Source organism: Columba livia, chromosome 3, assembly GCF_036013475.1.
Source record: "Columba livia isolate bColLiv1 breed racing homer chromosome 3, bColLiv1.pat.W.v2, whole genome shotgun sequence".
Taxonomy (NCBI): domain Eukaryota; kingdom Metazoa; phylum Chordata; class Aves; order Columbiformes; family Columbidae; genus Columba; species Columba livia.
Genome location: NC_088604.1, coordinates 102,777,153 through 102,794,441, shown reverse-complemented (window position 1 = coordinate 102,794,441; position 17,289 = coordinate 102,777,153). Strand labels below are relative to the sequence as shown.

Here is a 17,289-nt window from a genome sequence, read left to right as displayed (position 1 = left end):
AGTTCTAAAATGAAGACAAGTCCAAAGACAGAAGAAAGAATGCTACATGTCAGATTGAGTTTATATCTCATAGAAAATAAGAAGAAAGCTCTTTTCCTTTTCCCCTTTCCAGGTTACCTCTGAATGAAAGTTTTCATAAAGGAATTGCAAACTCTAGTCCCTTTTAATAACTTACGGACTATTTAAGAATGCCTTTACCATCCAGTCACTTCCTTCTCCACAAAATTCAGAATTGCATACAGATTCTCCAGTTCACCTTTCTGCTTTATGCCAGCTGCTGCCACCTACGGGTGTGTTTGTGTTCTGGGTGTTGGATGCAATGTGATGGGCCAGAGCCAGAGGGACCTGGTTTCTGTTTCCAGCTCCTCCCTTTGCAACTCTGAACAGCTTCACAAACTCTTGATGCTCTTTTCATGGTGGAACAGAGAGAAAACGGCAGCAAACTGCTGCAAGGAATGGTGCTTAATCAGAGCTGGTAAATCTCTGACGCCCACTAATTCAGAGCAGGAGAACATTTCACTTCCATCCTGCAACACAGACTAAAGCATTCTCCTCATCCAAGTTACTTCTGCCTTCAAATCCTTTCATTCCTTTTCTCTCTTGCTGCAAGAAGTTCCAGTTCTTTGGCCTTCTCACTAAATCTCTGCAAATGTACTTTTCTCCTTCTGGGCTTGATTCTCTATTTTTCTCCACGTCACACCCTTCGTCTGGAACAGCTTTCCAGACTCCTTAAAATTCAGTTGGTTTACTTGGCCATTTAACAGCTCTTCTCTCCTGTCTGCTCCCACCTTCACTCTTTATCTTCAAGTACATCTGTCCAAATTGCATTAAATGACAAACGAGACTGCAAGACGCTGAGCAAACCCTGTCTCCTTGTGTGTTCATTAAGTAATAAATACCTCCACAGAACTGCTTCAATGATAGCAGGGATCAAAAAACAGTGAACAAAAACATCACTCGCCATTTCTTTTGTCTTCTATTTTGATGGAAACAGAAGGCATGAAGGAGGGGAGAGAAACTTGTTTGCATTTAAGTTGGTCTGGCACTGACAGCAATGCAAAACCAGCAGCACTAGGTTAGTGCACAGCTTGACAGCAAAAACGAGCCAAAAAGTCATCGTAAATGCAAGTAGAGCTCCGCAGTTCACTTTTACCAACTACAAGTGAAGAGCAAAAACTGACCAAAGGACATAAAGAGTACTAAATATTTGGACTGTGACAGAGACTGTAGTTGAGAACAAGGCGTTGCTGTGCTTTTGCCATGTATGCCCATAACTGTGTTTGTAAAGCACGGGCCATAGGAGAATGATGAGTAAGAAGGCACGTACATAAGTGACCATCTTGGCTGCGTGGATAAACTTAAGGAAGGGATACAGTGTAAGACACAGGAAACAAAGGAAGAAGAATAATAAATTAAGTATTCAGGCAAGTATGGGCTAATAAAATACAGCCGGGCATGCCATTGGACACTGGATTAAAACTGAGGGGCCACATCAGATCCCTCAGCAGAGATAAAACCTTTTTTTTTATTTTTTTATTTTTGTTCTGCTGATCAGAATACATAAACTGCAGTTGTCTTAACCAAGGAACTACAAACCTGACATAATTTGGCATTTATTCTGATCACAAATTAGCTGCAAATCACTTTTGAGTTCTTCAAGCTTGTTTGTCATTCTAGATGGTCCAGACACTTCATGTCACAAAAATATTCCTGACTACCCTGTACTGACAATATCATTGAGTAACTGTTCAATATGATCAGCCAAGTAAGTTATGTAAGACATCTAAATTTCTCACTTAAATCTCTGTTGTATTTATATTTTTTAAAGGGAAAAAAAAAAATAAGAAGAGGAAGAAATCAATGGCCTTCTCCCTGCTGACAAGAATAGGACCTGCAGGAGTAGAAACCTGCAGATTCAGTTGTTCTTGTGCCCAACTTTACCTCACCATGAGGAATATCTACAGCACAGCTGGTAGCACTGCTACCAGCAATGGAGCAGTAGCCTGAATGCACACGTTTTATCGCAGGTCTCCTTTCCCACCTTGTGCAAGTCAATGAAGAAATCACCATCAAGAATTTCTTGATCTTTTCAGCGGAAAATACAAACCCCAGACTGAAGTCTACTGGCTTTTGTTTGTTTTCTTTGTTTAACTATGCTCTCATGAACAAATAGCTTGTTTCTGCAGGCTACCAGTGGTCTATACACCAGAGGATGAAAGACAACATTAGCTAAAGAATACCAGCAGTAAAGTCCACAAATACAACTTCATGCAAGCACTTGAAAAACCTTTCTTTTCCACAAATCAGCTTGTAAATCACCCAGATTGATTGATTTACATGTCCATGGGGAAAAAAAAAAAATATTAAAAAGGATCATACATGACAAAGCAAGTTTGAGATTTTAATGCACAGATGTTTAAAAACCCTGATTTCTTTTTTGCAATATTTGTCCTACTGTAGATAAGAAAATGAGTTTTTTCTTTGAAATTCTTTGTTTCAATAATGAAGGCGATGGATGTTTACTTGAGGCATCTATTTACCGTTCTAACAAAAAAATAAAACTGGTATTGATAATTTTATGCAGATCTCATTCCTGCAGCTTTCCTGAGTGTTCTGTTCTGTGCTTCCATTCAGCTCTTTGGTGAGCTCATTCTGCTGAAGAGAGCCGTGGCTTCTAATGAGAGCCTTCTGCAGATGCTTGGCTTCTGTAAATCGAGCATTAACACCATCTTTACATAGCTGAAGGTCTAGCCCTTGAACACTATCAAGACTGAAGCAGAATAAGCAGCAGGAGACTCGTGACATGGAGCTGACACACCGAGGAACAGGAGAGCTGTACACGGCGGAATAAAAAGTTCAGTGGGCTGGGAATCATGCCTCCTTTCTCTAGCTGCCTCGGAGAGGCTGTCACTCATCACCATCTCCACCGGCTATTTCATGGCACATGGGTGGCTGCTCTCCTACCTTGCACTAACATAATTTTATGCTACGTGTTTCAATTAGTCTCTACCTAAAAATAGTATACGTGTATCATTCAGGCTCTGATCCAAAAGTCCACCCCCTTCCTGACAGAAGGGATTAATCTTGGAGAATACCTCATACTTTCAGATAATTCCACTCAGTTCTCATGTTCCCCTCAAGTTCTCTCCCTTCATTTCCCCCCTCCCACACACGTGATGTCAAGGCAAGGAAAAATGGGTAGGAAGGAGGGCAAGATTCCCATGTATCAGCTCAAGGAATGACAAGGAGCCAGATCTTCTCCCACGCTGACTGGCAGCTCCAAGAGAACACAGTCTGCCAGCTAAAGGGCATGGCCAGACCCTTCTCTCACTTGCCATCTGCAGCACGTACCAGCTGGAGGTGCACACTGCTCAGTCCTGTGGAACGGAAAAAGAGAGGATATACCACCACTTATCTCTGCTGGCGTCATCACCTTCCATCCTCCAGAGCTCATTACCGCATGATTTGGCCCTGAGGTATCAGAGCCTGCTCCAGAAGAAGACCTAAGCCAGACTGGAGGTTACAGTGTCTGTGGCACAGGGTGCCTGTGGCAGAGCTGGAATGCTAGCAGCCAACAGCACGATGGTTTTTGCTACAGCGCTCACTGAGAACAGCAGCTCCCTCTTCTCCCTTTCATGCTTTCTGCTCCTTTTGTGAACCTGCATAAGGGACACATTCATCGCAGCCCAGCCATACAGCCCTATCAGATGCAGGTGAGGAAGACCACACTGGACCACGGAAAATTCTGGTCCAGGATGTCTCCACGTGGTTGTGTCTATCACAGTGTGTAATTTCAAGGCTGTTCTGCAAAACAGATTACAAGTAGATGGGCTAATCAAGCTTTTTTAGGTTGTAATCAGTCTGAATTTTAAATTTGGGCAAGGCAGAAGTTAACATATCCCCTGGGCATGAAAAATTTCCTTTGAGGCTTTTGTAACATAAATGCAAAGAGTAATTAAAACCCGGTTTACAATGCATCTTAAAACCTGCAGTTCTGAGTTCCTACATAAAACCCTGAAAATTAACCAACTAAAAAAACAAACTTACTATAAACAAAGAAGAAAGTGTTACTTCTCCTGTCCAAATAGAGTACTACTGCAAAACATAAATACCATAAAGGAAAAATAAACTAGATTTTTAAAATTCTCAGGTCTCATCCTCGTAGATGACTTTCATAACACAGGCTTTCAGGTGCTGAGAGACTGCCTGAGTACTTGATAGCCTGCACCAGAGTGCAAGTCCTATTTGGATAGCACTGGTTTGAAGTACTGGGCATTAGTGAACACCTCAAATGCACTGGTCTCCAAACAGCAGAACACTTGTTGTATTTGTTGTTGCCCATTTACTTGTCTATTCTGGTGTCTTCTGAATCTTCATTGCAATTGCACTGCAGAGTCTGCATAAGAATGACAACTATGTGCAAAACAGATGAGGAATGAATTCAGGGACTGAAAAATAGAGAACTTCCATTACCACCTAAACACAGTCACACTCTCCACCTAAGCAAGGAAAATATACAGCAAGCCTGTGAAACATCATTTTAACATGTCATAAACCTGGAGTACAGAAATTGATGGGAATGTTGCCATTTACTTCACTGGGAACAGGCTCACATCCTAGATGTGAACACTTCACACCACAGCAAATATTATTTATTTTACAAGTGTTGTTCAGTTCAGAGAGATGGCCGAAGTGCGACAATGACACAGGATCTCTTTTTACCCTGACTATTCCTGCCAGGATATTTATGTTCCTGATGTTTCCCCTTGTGTGTGGGCTATGTGATATACAACAGGATGTGGCTGAGATTGTAAATATCTACATTCTAGTCGAGTATATCATCTCAGAGTAAATTTTCTATCAAAATGCATACGATATTAGCAGCTTTGTTAAGAAAACAGTTCATTTACGTACGGATGAAGTGCTATGCTTTGCATTCAGAGTTTAGAACGCATCTCCAAGATATTGCTTTTTGCCAGTCTGTGAGAATACCACATGGAAGGATTTATTTTAATTTCTGGTTTCCTTGTTTTGCTACTTTTGCAACAGAAGATCAGGAGGAACAGTGGTATAAAGAGGCAGAAAGTACCACTGAACTCAGTGCACAAAATGGAATCTTTTTTTTATCTTCACCTGTTTAAAAAAAAAGCAAAGCCCTGGTTCAGCTAGTCAATGCTAATGCTACCAACATGGCTGCAAAGTCCAGATTCATCTCCCAGGCTTTCAGGCCAGAAGGAACTGGGAGCCCTATACACCTGCCTTTCAAAAGGAAGCAATACCTGCTGCCATTCTTTGCTGACACCTCCATGTGTGAGCATCCCTGCAGCAGCGAGCAGCCAGAGAGCTCCAGACAGATAACCACACCTCTAAACCAGGTCTGGCATGAGGCTGGCTTATGGGGATCCACCTTCTGAGGATACTGGAACAGGCTGCCCAGGGAGGTTGTGGAGTCTCCTTCTCTGGAGACATTCAAAACCCGCCTGGACATGTTCCTGTGCGACCTCACTTAGGCGTTCCTGCTCCAGCAGAGGGATTGGACTAGATGATCTTTTGAGGTCCCTTCCAGTCCCAAACATACTGTGATACTGTGATGAAGGAAGAACACTGAGGGTTTTCTAGCGTACTGTGAAAAGCAGCACAGTATGAAGAATAAGATCATTCCAATGAGGTAAAGGGTACAGTGAGTCAGTTTTTTTTCTTGTGTGTTTACAGTGAAGATGTAGTGTCTTCAACGCCAACAGAAAACTACATTCACTTTGAAAGCTCTGGCTTTGAACAGCTCTCTCTGAAGACAGTGGGAAATAAAGTGCTAAATAACAATAACCTAAACCACCATCAAAGCACTCAACTGGAGAGTTTATGTTTGATTCATCACTCCAGGTTCTTCAGGTGGCTGCACACAAGGGCTGTGAAAACAACACACCTGAGCACGCAGCATTATGTCTGGAACCGCATACGCCAATGCCGTTCTTTTCACAGGAAAATTCTGAGGTATTTCAAAACATGGAAGTTTTCCTCTAGAATCCACATTCAGAGAAAACACACTGAATATCAATGGCTGCTACACATTGCACATAGTATACCACTCAGACTTAGGTAATACTTTAATTAGAAACTTAAGAATTTCAGAATTTCAGAATTTCATTTAAAAATTAAGCCACCTGAAACACATGAAGCAGGTAAGGGCAGGGCAGTAGCTCTTTAAAAGCAGGGCAAGCTGCAGTGACCATAGTAGCAGAAATAGTGGTAACGAATAAACTATGAGAGACTCAAAGTATGGACTGATGGGTTGTGTTTCCTTTGGGATTTTTAAAATGTGACTGTTTTGCTTGCAGCTAGAATACTTGTATTTAGCTTGGTGTTCCAGGTGCCTTTGTAGTGGTTAAACTCTAGCCCTGGTTGTAGTAAGCAAGTGTTTCCTAATTAAAAAGGAGGAAAGGGAAACTTAGAAGGGATTGTAGCCACAGTTTAGGAATGTGTTACCCGAGTTACTCACTAGAGACTTCATATTGAGAAACTGAATCCCCAGTTCCTCCAAACATCGGTTCCTTGGAGTAATGGCACAGGACCGACATTTTTAAGGGGTCTCCTTAGGAAGCTTGAGATGAGGGGCTCTGAAAGTTCGCCTTTGCTGGTGGGTGATGTGGGCACTCTGCCTCTTGGTCCTCTAACTAAAATTACAGCTCGCAAGAGCCCTAACAGCTGAAGCCTTTCCCGTGAACCACAGGATTCCCAGCGTCTGGCCGTACCCCGCCTGAAGGCTGGGAAAGCGCGGGGATGCTCAGCCCCCACAAGCCGGATACCGGCCTCTGCCTGGCTGAGTCACACGGCGAAGCCCCGCCGGGTACACGGGGGGGACGGGCGGGCTCCCCTCGTCCTGGGCACCGCTCACCGGCCGCGAGAAACGTGCCACCCCAAGGGGCGCGACGGCTGCGGCGGAGTCCGCATCCCCTCCGCGCTGCGCGGACGCTGCCCCGAGGGGCGGGCGACCGCGGGCAAATGGCTCTCCGCGGGGCCGCTCCCCCAGGAGCCGCTGCAGACCCCGCAGGCGGCGACCGCTCCCCGCTCCCGCCGCAAAACTTTCTGCCGGAGCGCAGCGGTAGGCTCTTTCCCTCCCTCTTTCCCGCCTCCCTTCCTCCGGCGCCGTCGGGGAAAGTTGCCGCCGCGACGGGGACCGGCTCCCCACAGAGATGGGCGCCGGCCCCGGTAAAGTAGCGGCAGGTGTGGGGAGCACTCCCCGCCGCCGGCAGACGCTCGCCCCGCAGCCCCGCGCCTTGGAACCCCCCGTCCCGGCTGCACGGCGGCGGCCGCCCTCCCGCCGCGCCCAGGGCTTGTGGAGCTCCTTACCCAGCCCCGGCACGAAGGTGTTGAGGAAGAGGCAGATGACAGCCACGGGGAACGGCATGTAGGGGATGGCGGCACGCAGGGGGCCCTTCTTCTCCCGGACCTGCACCACCACCCCGCTGGAGGGGGCAGCGCCCCGGCTGGGCTCCGCGGCCGCCGCGCTCTCGCCGTCTTTGGGGAAGGGCTCCATGGCCGGCGCGGCCGAGGCTGCCGGTGCCCCGGCGGGCTCCCAGCTGCCGCCGCGCGCTCCCGCCGCCGCTGCGCGGCCCCGCCTGCGCACGGGTGCGCGCGCCCGCGCGCCCCCCTCCGCGGACCCCTCCCCTCGCGGGCCCCCGCCGCCGTTCCCGCCCAAGTCAGCAACCGACGTGGCCAACCGACCCGGAACCGGCGGGCCGGCGGCGCTGAGCGGTGGGCACAGCCCGCCGGGCTGCCCGGCCCAGCGCGGCTCCGCCGCGGCCGCTCTGAGGGGTCACCCCGCCCCAGGCTGCTGCTCCCCCTGACCCGCCTGGCAAGAGAGGAGCTGCTCGGCTTGATCTTGGGGAAGGGGAAAGTCATTTAAATATGAGAGAGCGTAGAAGTGATGAAAAGATAATGCCGCTTTAAAAATAGCTGCGCTCTGAAGGTGTAAGAAAAGGCGTAAATTAAACCCACACTCATTTATTGTTTGAAAATCCCTGCTGTAAGCAGGGAAGAGGAGGGGGGAAAGGAGAAGAGCCACGAGAATTCGGAGGAGAAAAGAAAAATACACCCTTGAAAAGCTAATTGCAGTTTGGGACAGTGTGAACAATGTATCTTAATTCACTTCAGTACCTCATTAATGTTTATAAATATGTAAAGGGTGAGTGTCACGAGGATGGAGCCAGGCTCTTCTCGATGACAACCAGTGATAGGACAAGTGGCAATGGGTACAAACTGGAACATAGGAGGTTCCACTTAAATATGAGAAGAAACTTCTTCATAGTGAGGGTGCCAGAGCACTGGAACAGGCTGCCCAGGGAGGTTGTGCAGTCTCCTTCTCTGGAGACATTCAAAACCCACCTGGACACCTTCCTGTGTAACCTCATCTAGGCGTTCCTGCTCTGGTGGGGGGACTGGACTGGATGATCTTTTGAGGTCCCTTCTGATCCCCAACATTCTGTGATTCTGTGATTCCAGGACTAGATGAAATATCCTTTTGTAGGGTTGGTAATTATTGTTCAGTTCACAGTTTAATGGATTAAATGGTAATAGAAATTTAACATGTCTGTAGTTAAAAATGATGATGATGCTGGTCATTGCAGAGAAAACAGGAATAATATTAAAGGCGTTAATCCTGATGTAAAATGTGTGACACACATAGAGGATTTTTGCATAAGAGAGAGAGGGTAGCCTGTGTCTTATTGTGCATTTCAAAGTGGTATTTTTACTGCACAATTCCTGCTAGGAATTTAGATTCCAACAGAAAAATCTTGGAGTACTTTCTGTATGTCATCAGAATGCCACCTGAAAAATACATGATTCAACAGTTAAATTGATTTCAGTACAAATTAGTACGGTGAAGTTAGTACAATGAAAAAGTTAGGTAAACTAAATGACACAGATGCAGAATCCTGTTCCTAGATTATTTTTCTTTTTATTTCACTTTTCTAATAGTTGGGTTCTGAACCATAAAAATATAGACATTCCCTGTAAAATCTCCTATTTTTAACAACAGGTTTTCTTTGCTTATCTTCTGAGTGTGTGTCATCCAAAAAATCTTCTGACTTCTTTTTGATTAAATGCATAGTTCAGACATGTTTCTGGAGCATATTAGCCAAACTGACAGCCTGTTATATCCCCTAGACACAAAGCTATTGGAGTGCTGTATCTTTCTCTTGGAAAGATCTGGTGTAACTGACATGAATTCTATCTTTCTCTTCTGGTTGATCAAACTACAGTCAGATGAGAAATCTTTATGGTATGAATATTGACTAATTTGAGCCTGTACGACACGGAATCCACAGTTGGAACACTATCAATAACTTGCTATGATATAACTCTCTATAGATTCGACCAGATGATGAACTGATAAATGTTCTGGAAATTGTGCGTGGGTGATCCCTAATTACCAATACTAGAAGCAAGCAAAAGGCCATTGTAAGGATAGCCCAAAGAGAAAATCAAAGACCAAGATTAATTAAAACAATATTTTGTCAGAAATACTTAATAACAGGTTGTGCTTTTATGGAACATTTCCTTGGAAGATCTCAAAGCATTTGACAAATGTGAGTTAATTCATTTATTTCTTTAAGATTAGTTGGCAATATATAGGGCTTACTCTACCCACTATTAAAATGCAGCCACTGCTAGACTGAACTGCATCATTAATTCTGTGCTGCCAGTGCTCATGGAAGTCCTCAGGCGCCTAAGGCAAAAGTTATGACTGACTCAGAGTATATTAAAGATACCATCGCATAACAAGTTGTGATATTTCCAGGCTTCTCTAAACAAGTGAATTGGTGGCCCCACCACTCTGCTGGGATTGTTCCACACTCCTCAAGCGGTGCGTGATAACCATGCAAACCATCTCATACTGAGCACTCATGTGCTGCATACTTTACCATTACTTAGGAGACAAGTTTCTATGTGCTGGAGAGCTTAAGTGGGGAAAGACAGTTGTTAACAAAACAGTATGCTGGGACCTAGGTAAAAAAATGTGACCAGGGACTGATTTTTTTCTGAGAAAAAGAAGGTTATCTTTTTTATAAAATGCAGTAATATTTGTGAGTATTAAGAATACTAAGATTTCTTCCGATTCAATCTTTGAAATATTCATTTCACTTCTCAGCATGAAAACAGCTCTCCAAACTGATATACGTAACACTATTTATCTGCAGTTGAGACAAAAAATGGTCACAAACAGAACCAAACCAACCAACCAAAAAAAAACCCCAACAGACTTGAATTCAGAGTGGTGTTTCAGACTGCAGAACTCCCCTGGCACACCACTGTAGCACCAGTGTATTGACACACAGGACTGGGGATGCATCCTCCCCAGGCCTTCTCCAGAGTCTTCTCCACCACAGTGCTGCAGGAGGCAAGCCACGTGAAAGCCAAGAGAAGCATTGCAGCTGTGCCTCAAGGACGGGCACTCAGGTGTCTTAAGAGTTTGAGATACCTTCATTTCCTGATGAGTGCTGAAAGAGTAGGCATTGGAGTTGGCTCAGGTGGCAACAAGACTGCAGGACCTCCTGCAGATAGGTGGGTCTTCCGCGTTGTTGTAGCTCTTAAAACCCAAGAGGTCTCGCCTCTGGCCTCCTCTGGTCTGGAAAAGAGTACTTATAGTTGCCAGGTCTTTGGTAAGCAAGCGTGGACAGAGAACCTGTTTGTGTAACAGCCTTGTCTCAGTGCTGTTAAGACCTAGACCCTCTGACTGACAGAAGCTGGTTGCCTCTTATTGTGAAGCCTATGTGTTTAGTTGTACTGCATGTGGATGTTTCTGTGGGAAGTATATGCTGGAGCTTTGATCAATATCCTGAGAGCTTTATACGAGTCCAGCCTGGAGGAGTCCATCAAATGGCTCATGGCCACCAAATTACCAGTTAGAGGAGGCTAATCTTCTAGCTGAAAGCAGGAAAAGGTATTTATGTTACGGCCACTAATTGTGATATGAGATTTTATAGTGGGAGATTTTCCTTTTATTTGGTTTCTGCAGGGGCCAAACAAGCTGTGTTTCAAGCATCTTGCAGGTATGGGCATTTTTAGTTACACACCAAAGGGTAAGGGAAGTGTTGTCAGGCCAAAGGGAACTGCAAGATCAGCTGGTTGTATGAGTTTGCCCTGCTGTTGTAAAATAACTTTTTCTTCTTTCCCTGCTTGTACTAGTATTTGAATTGTTCTTAACGCAGCCAACATAGAATTAGAGATTCTGCAAAATGGAAGGATGGTGCTTTTCTGTTACAGTGTTCTGAGGATTGGGCACAACGCAGTTTGCCTCTGACTTTGGAAAAGGAGAAAACCTGCAAATTTAACAACAGTGACATACCTACAGTAACCACGGGTTCATCTCTTTGAAATACACCCCACTCCTGAGCTTGGATCCTTCCCAGTCATCTTAAGTACCATACAAGCCAGTTAAGAGAGATACAAAAATAGACTGGAACACAAATCAAATTAGAAGAGTTATTAACAAAGGCAATAAGGAGCCAAGCAGAGCTACTGCTCAACAATCCCCCGGGGGCAGGAGGAGCCCTGCAGTCTGCACTCCAGTACACCACTGTAAATCCTGCATCGCTCCACGTACCGTGACTGAACGCAGAGTTTGGTTCAAGGAGTCCAGCTTTCTCCTAACAGAAAAGATCAATTAATTCCATTCATGTGCAGATTAGACTTATTGGATCACAGATGTGACAGTGCCACTAACAAATCAATTGTATCAGCTGAAATAGAGGCTGGGGAGTCCTGTTGCTTCACCAAGATAAATGTACCTCTGTGCAGAGGAACAGTTTGTTCATTAAGTACCACTTGTGGCCCATGTAGACTCTGTTCTGATGGGACTGCCATGGCACTGATACCTCATAAATTGTTTCCATCTGACAAATGTTGGACAGTCACATGAGACTGGGTACAACTTGGTGGGCTCTTCCAGGTGCCAATGAGAGCTACGCTTACTGCTGACATAGTACTTCAATATATCCTGCACACACAAGATTCCAGACTAGTTTTTTACAGACTTCAGAGGGAAATTAGAAAAAAAAAAGTCAAGCTGAAGTGGATTCTCTGTGCCCAATCTGGTGGAAATCCCTCACTGATTCCCATGGGAGCAATAGCAGCCTCATGTGTATTAATTCGTTTTCTGTTACGTAAGTTTATCAAAATAACAGGAAATCTTATTCTTTCTGTAAATTTCTGTTAGCATACGACTTTTAATGGTGGCATTTGCAGCTGTGTCCTGCTATGTCTTGAGAGTATGTGATGCTACTAAGATCATCAGGAAATGCTTTGGACTCCAGCCCAAATCTGTTCCCCTGGCTCCTGCTTTCCTTTCCAGGCTTCAGGAAAAGTATCCCTTAATCTTTACAGCCTGTGTGCAATCAATTGCAGTCTTCTTTAGGCAGTGTGAGGATCTCATCACTGACAGTCCTCATTTTAATGCATGTGGCTGTTTTCCTTTCTTCCCAGCTCATAGTGTTCATGAAGTCGTTCTTCCTCCAAACACCTTTGGGCTGTTACACATTGACCCCACACGTCTGTGCTGAGCTCTGTAACATCCCCTAGCCTCACCCAATGTGAACTGTATAGCTCAGAGAGAGAAAATCCATAGTAAGTAAATTCTCCCAATATAGAAACTGGGAAAAGATAGTCAGGAAAACCTGACCCTGTCATAACAATGACAAGATAGGTGAGGAAGGAGGACAGGCACTAGAGAAACATAGTAGACATACTGGGGTGGCCCAAAGCAATTCTGCAAGCACAACCCTTTTTATTTTATTTTTTTTTAATTTTTTCCCTGTTCTGAGTCATGCACACTTGCCCTTAAAGTAGAGCAGATATCCTAGTCACAATGGCTGCAACTGCAGGCGTAAGGCACCCAAACAAAACAGCATCTGTTAAATATGCGATGGTACCAAGAGGCACATGGCTCTTCTGTATATCACTTTTGAAGTGCAGTGCCAGCCATGAGGGCTTCTCTCACATAAGCACATCAGGCTTGTCTAATACTTATTTTGTTATGGAAAATGCCTTCTAGCAGCAAGTTAAATGTCAGTTTTCTTGGAGTCTGCAAAGAAAGATTACCTTAAGCTAGAGCAGCTACCTTAGGGTTTGTACTTTAAATTCTCTAGTCTTAGTCTCCCCACATTCCAGGTTTTCCAATAAATGTTAGATATGAACGGCAACCTGGAGCTCAATCCCTTGATCACTGCATCTCATCTTTAGGTTTGGGTCCGTCTTCAGTTCAGTTGCTTGTTGCCGTGTTAGGCCAGTATGGTTTAGGCTTATTGTCAGTCTGCATCTGTCTAAATGATGTGGCAGCACATCTAGCATGATCTATAAAGGTTCAGAGATTCATTCTAGAATTTACCTGTGGATGTTACAGGTTATCAAAGATATTAACCTGCAGTGAAACCTGCAATAGTGTCAGGCATATGCAGCATGGAAGATAAAGAAAGAGACCTCACTAGAATTAATTTCTACCCTACTAGTCCACTAACACTAACTGCTTGTCAAATGAAAGTTCTTTGCTCTGAACCATATCCTGTTGATAAATCTCTGCCACTGAAATAATATTATTTTTTTTCGTCTTTCTTTCCTCCCTGTCACAAATTTGTTAAGTGGGAATGGACCTGAATGACAAAATTTAGAGGCAGATCTCACTTCACCTCCAAACATCCACCAAGATGTGTAGGAAAGAAAATTAGTGATTTGGTTTGGTCTTTGCTCTATTAACTTTGTACTATCTGTATTTTTTCTCATTTATTTTCTGTCATTGAAACAAATGTATTTATGGAAAACATCAGGAAGGCTATAGATTTCTACTATTACACCAGCAGTTGCCAGTGTCACATGCAGTGATTTTTGTAGCACTGGCCACTTGCTTTGCTGCTGGTTATTTTTTAAGTCTTCAGTGTTTCCATCCACATTTCAGCTTATGGAGATTCTCTTTAATGGCTGAAAAGTTCCTTTTTCTTCTTAATGTAACCTCCTTTTCCCCTTTTATGGCCCCTTCTATGAAACTTAGTACCTTGCAACATAGCATAGACCACTTTGTTATTCATCTAGCGCTCCTGTGCACTTGCATCGTGTTCTTGGATTTAAGCAGTGTTCTCTGCTGCCGCATGCACTACTTATTGATCACAGGCATTATGGGTATTCACATGGGTATTCACTTTTTATGAGTGTGGGCAGGATGAGGCTTCTAGGAGTTAAGTCTTGTGACATTTAGCATCCTGGTTTACTTAGTTCTTTTGTACCACCATTTAGTAGATTAGTTACTGTGCTTGGAAATTACCAAGACTTGTCGTTTAAAGCTTTGTGTTTTCCAGGCCCATTCCTGCACCTCACAAACACAGTCTTCTTTTTCCCTCTTTCCCACTGGTCACACAATCTTCTTGCCCAGCCAGTCTTAGTGACTCCACCTGATGATCCGTTTTCTCTTCTGCCTTGCTTTACTCAAACACTGCCAGGTTCTTGCTGTCTGCCAAGATGAGACCCTGTTCCTTCTCGCCTTCTAAAACTTTTGTCCTCCTTGCAGCGTGATAGTTTGAAGGAGGAGGACACACAACAGACAGGCACAATTTTGCCATTTCTTTTGCTGTATTCTAGTCCCTCTATGGCAGTCTAGAACTGCTGAAAGTCCAGTCCATCGCATTTAAGGCACTTCACCCAAAACAGTCTCGTTTACCTAACGTAGCCATGTAATTTCTCTGTTGCAGTCAGTGGAAAGGCAGATCCTCAAATGTTCCAGGAATTATCAAGTCTGCTTAAGTTGAACATCTGTTTCTCTGGTTAAGACAGGGAGGAATCAGTAGGAAATATTAGATGTCTTCATCCATTTGGCATTCTTTCTGCTTCTGCCTTTTTGGAGGACAAACATTTAATGGTTTAGTACATATCAGGCAAAGTAGAACCAGGTATCTGTGTGTTTGATTTCCTGGGCGAGTATATTCTGCCAGAGACTATTATTTATAAGTTGAATACTGTTACCACCACATAAGATGAAATTTGTCATGCATTGATCATGGCTTCTCTAATGGACCTGGGCAGAGTTCAGATGCCTAAAACAGAGCACAGCAGAACTGCAGGTGGGAGAGATACCATTCTCTGAAGAGGAGCACCGACGGGCAGCAACAGGCAACTAAAATTGTGTAATAAGGAAATATCCTGTACGTAGTGAAGCACCTCTAAATTTAGGTGCCTGTAAGATTAAGCAATCTTGAAAGGTAAGCAGGAATGAATTACTGCACAGATCTTAGTGGATTTAGGGCATCTGAGTTACAACTTAAAGCAATGTGTGGACAGACCAGGTTCCCTTCCTTGTACACTTGGATTGACCCCCTGCAGGTCATTATTCTTGGACATCTTCTCTAGTATGAGTGTCAGATGAGACAGAAGCCTTTTGTGTACAGACTTTTTCTCTCTGATTATGTCTGACGGAGTCAAATTATGATCTGTGACTTGCGAACAACATCATTCTTTCAGGTAAACTACTGCAAACCTATCATGCTCTGCCCTAAATAAAATTACTTCTCAGATCAAGTTTCTTGCCACTTATATAATACTTTTTATTTCTCAATAAAAGCTATTTCAGACAGGATTAAATGTTATGTATCGTAAGACAGCCTTTTCAGAAAGCTGTGAAATATAAAAACATATGCTGCTTCCATCTTAAGTTTTGCTTGAGTCGTGGTGCTGGCAGAGGCTGATTTGCCAGCATACATAAATTTTGATCCTGCAGAAAGGTACCCATCTATTTGACAGCTGTGAGGAATGAAATCCTCTATTTACCAACACGAGAACATTGGAAATTCATCCTTTTCTCATACTGTTCTACCCCTTATCTGGAGGGACCAATTTTAAAAAGGAGTTAGAAGTCCAAAAAGTGTAAGCTATTCAGTCCTTGTTTCCCTGCTACAGCCACCCATAGCTTTGTAGTCTCAGTTGAATGGAAATCAGCAGCTACTGTGACTGAGGTCACATCTGCACAGGCACAAGTGGTAAGCACTGCTGGTGAGCTCAGGGACTTCCAGTGGGATGGAGAGTTTTAAGCATAGAATATAAGGAGTTTTATATTCTCTTAAACATGGCTGTCTGGGCTCTGGTCCATCGTAAAGGCTTTTCTGCAGTACTTGTGGGACAGCAGGTCTGTGGTCTGTTCCATCAGGAGTTTGGGAGTCCCAACCACACTTGCTGAGAACAGATGAAGGGTTTTGCCTGAGGAATGGTTTCTCGAGGTCACTGATGGGCTGTGAAATGTTAGGATCTCAGGGGGTTTTTATGACATAACCCAGTGGACTTCAGGCTCTCCAGAAGGGATGGGACTCAGTGGAACAGTCCTCATGTGAGCTACAGGGGAATCTCTCTTTGGTGTGTAAAAACCTATGTGGAGCCTATCTCCTCTGCTGCCTGTCACTACAGACTGACCTGTTCACAAATGTTTCAGCAGGTCTTTTGTTACGTTCAAGAGGGAAAAGTTTTATCTATGCACTGTCAAGTACTTATTGCAACATGAACATTCATGCTGCCAAGTCTTTCTCTCTCTTATGAGCAAGTAGGGAACTTAATTTTCTGAGACAGCTCACTCATTTAGTAAATACTACATTGTCATGCAACAAAGTGCTACAGATTGTAGTAATGTTTCATGGCTATTAGGAATTAGAATAGGAGAAAAATGGTATTTTTAAGCTTGTTCAGCACAAGAAGAAATTGCAAGTCTTCACTTCAGGCATAATGAATCCAACTAATTTTGGCAAGAGCTGGGAGTGTAGAAGTCAAGATTGTCATCACCAAGAAGGCAGTTATGACAGAAGCTGCTTGTCAGGCAAAGGGAGCTGATATTAGAAGCATGCAGGGGGACCGAATGCCCTGTTGTAACTGGACTCAAGGAAGGACAAGCGGGGAGGGAGGCTGGTCCCTCATTTGTTTTAGTAACTTATTTAACTGTAAGAGAGTTCTTGTGCTACTAATGCACTATCAGCCTAAACCACTTCTTGCTAAGATATATTTGTTTTCTTTCTGAGATTTATCCACTTCTCTCTTATCTCCCCTGCTGGAGCTGGAAGATTAATTTAAATTATTTCATGGCATAGAAAAACACCTGTTTATATTCCTTTTAATCTAGAATGGGATTAATGTTGCATTTCCTCATCTCTTTGTGAGTTATTCTCACTCACAGGAAGGGTATATCTGGTATATTAATTTAGAGAGATGAGTCAAGTGCAACAGGGACTGGGCAGGAAGTATTCTCTAAGCCCTGACAGGAGTGTTTAC

The 17,289-nt window shown here is 43.9% G+C and overlaps 1 protein-coding gene across 2 annotated transcripts in view; it reads right to left on the bottom strand.

The window, feature by feature from the left end:
• STUM (stum, mechanosensory transduction mediator homolog) overlaps positions 1-7,665 on the bottom strand; it is a 50,861-nt gene extending 43,196 nt beyond the window's left edge. The window contains exon 1 of one of the 2 annotated variants that reach the window (XM_065058644.1): positions 7,348-7,665. In XM_065058644.1, the coding sequence (XP_064914716.1) occupies positions 7,348-7,534 (187 nt within the window). In that variant the 5' untranslated portion in view covers positions 7,535-7,665. The remainder of the gene's footprint in view (positions 1-7,347) is intronic. The other variant, XM_065058643.1, reaches the window with a different exon arrangement.
• Positions 7,666-17,289: the final 9,624 nt, after the last annotated feature.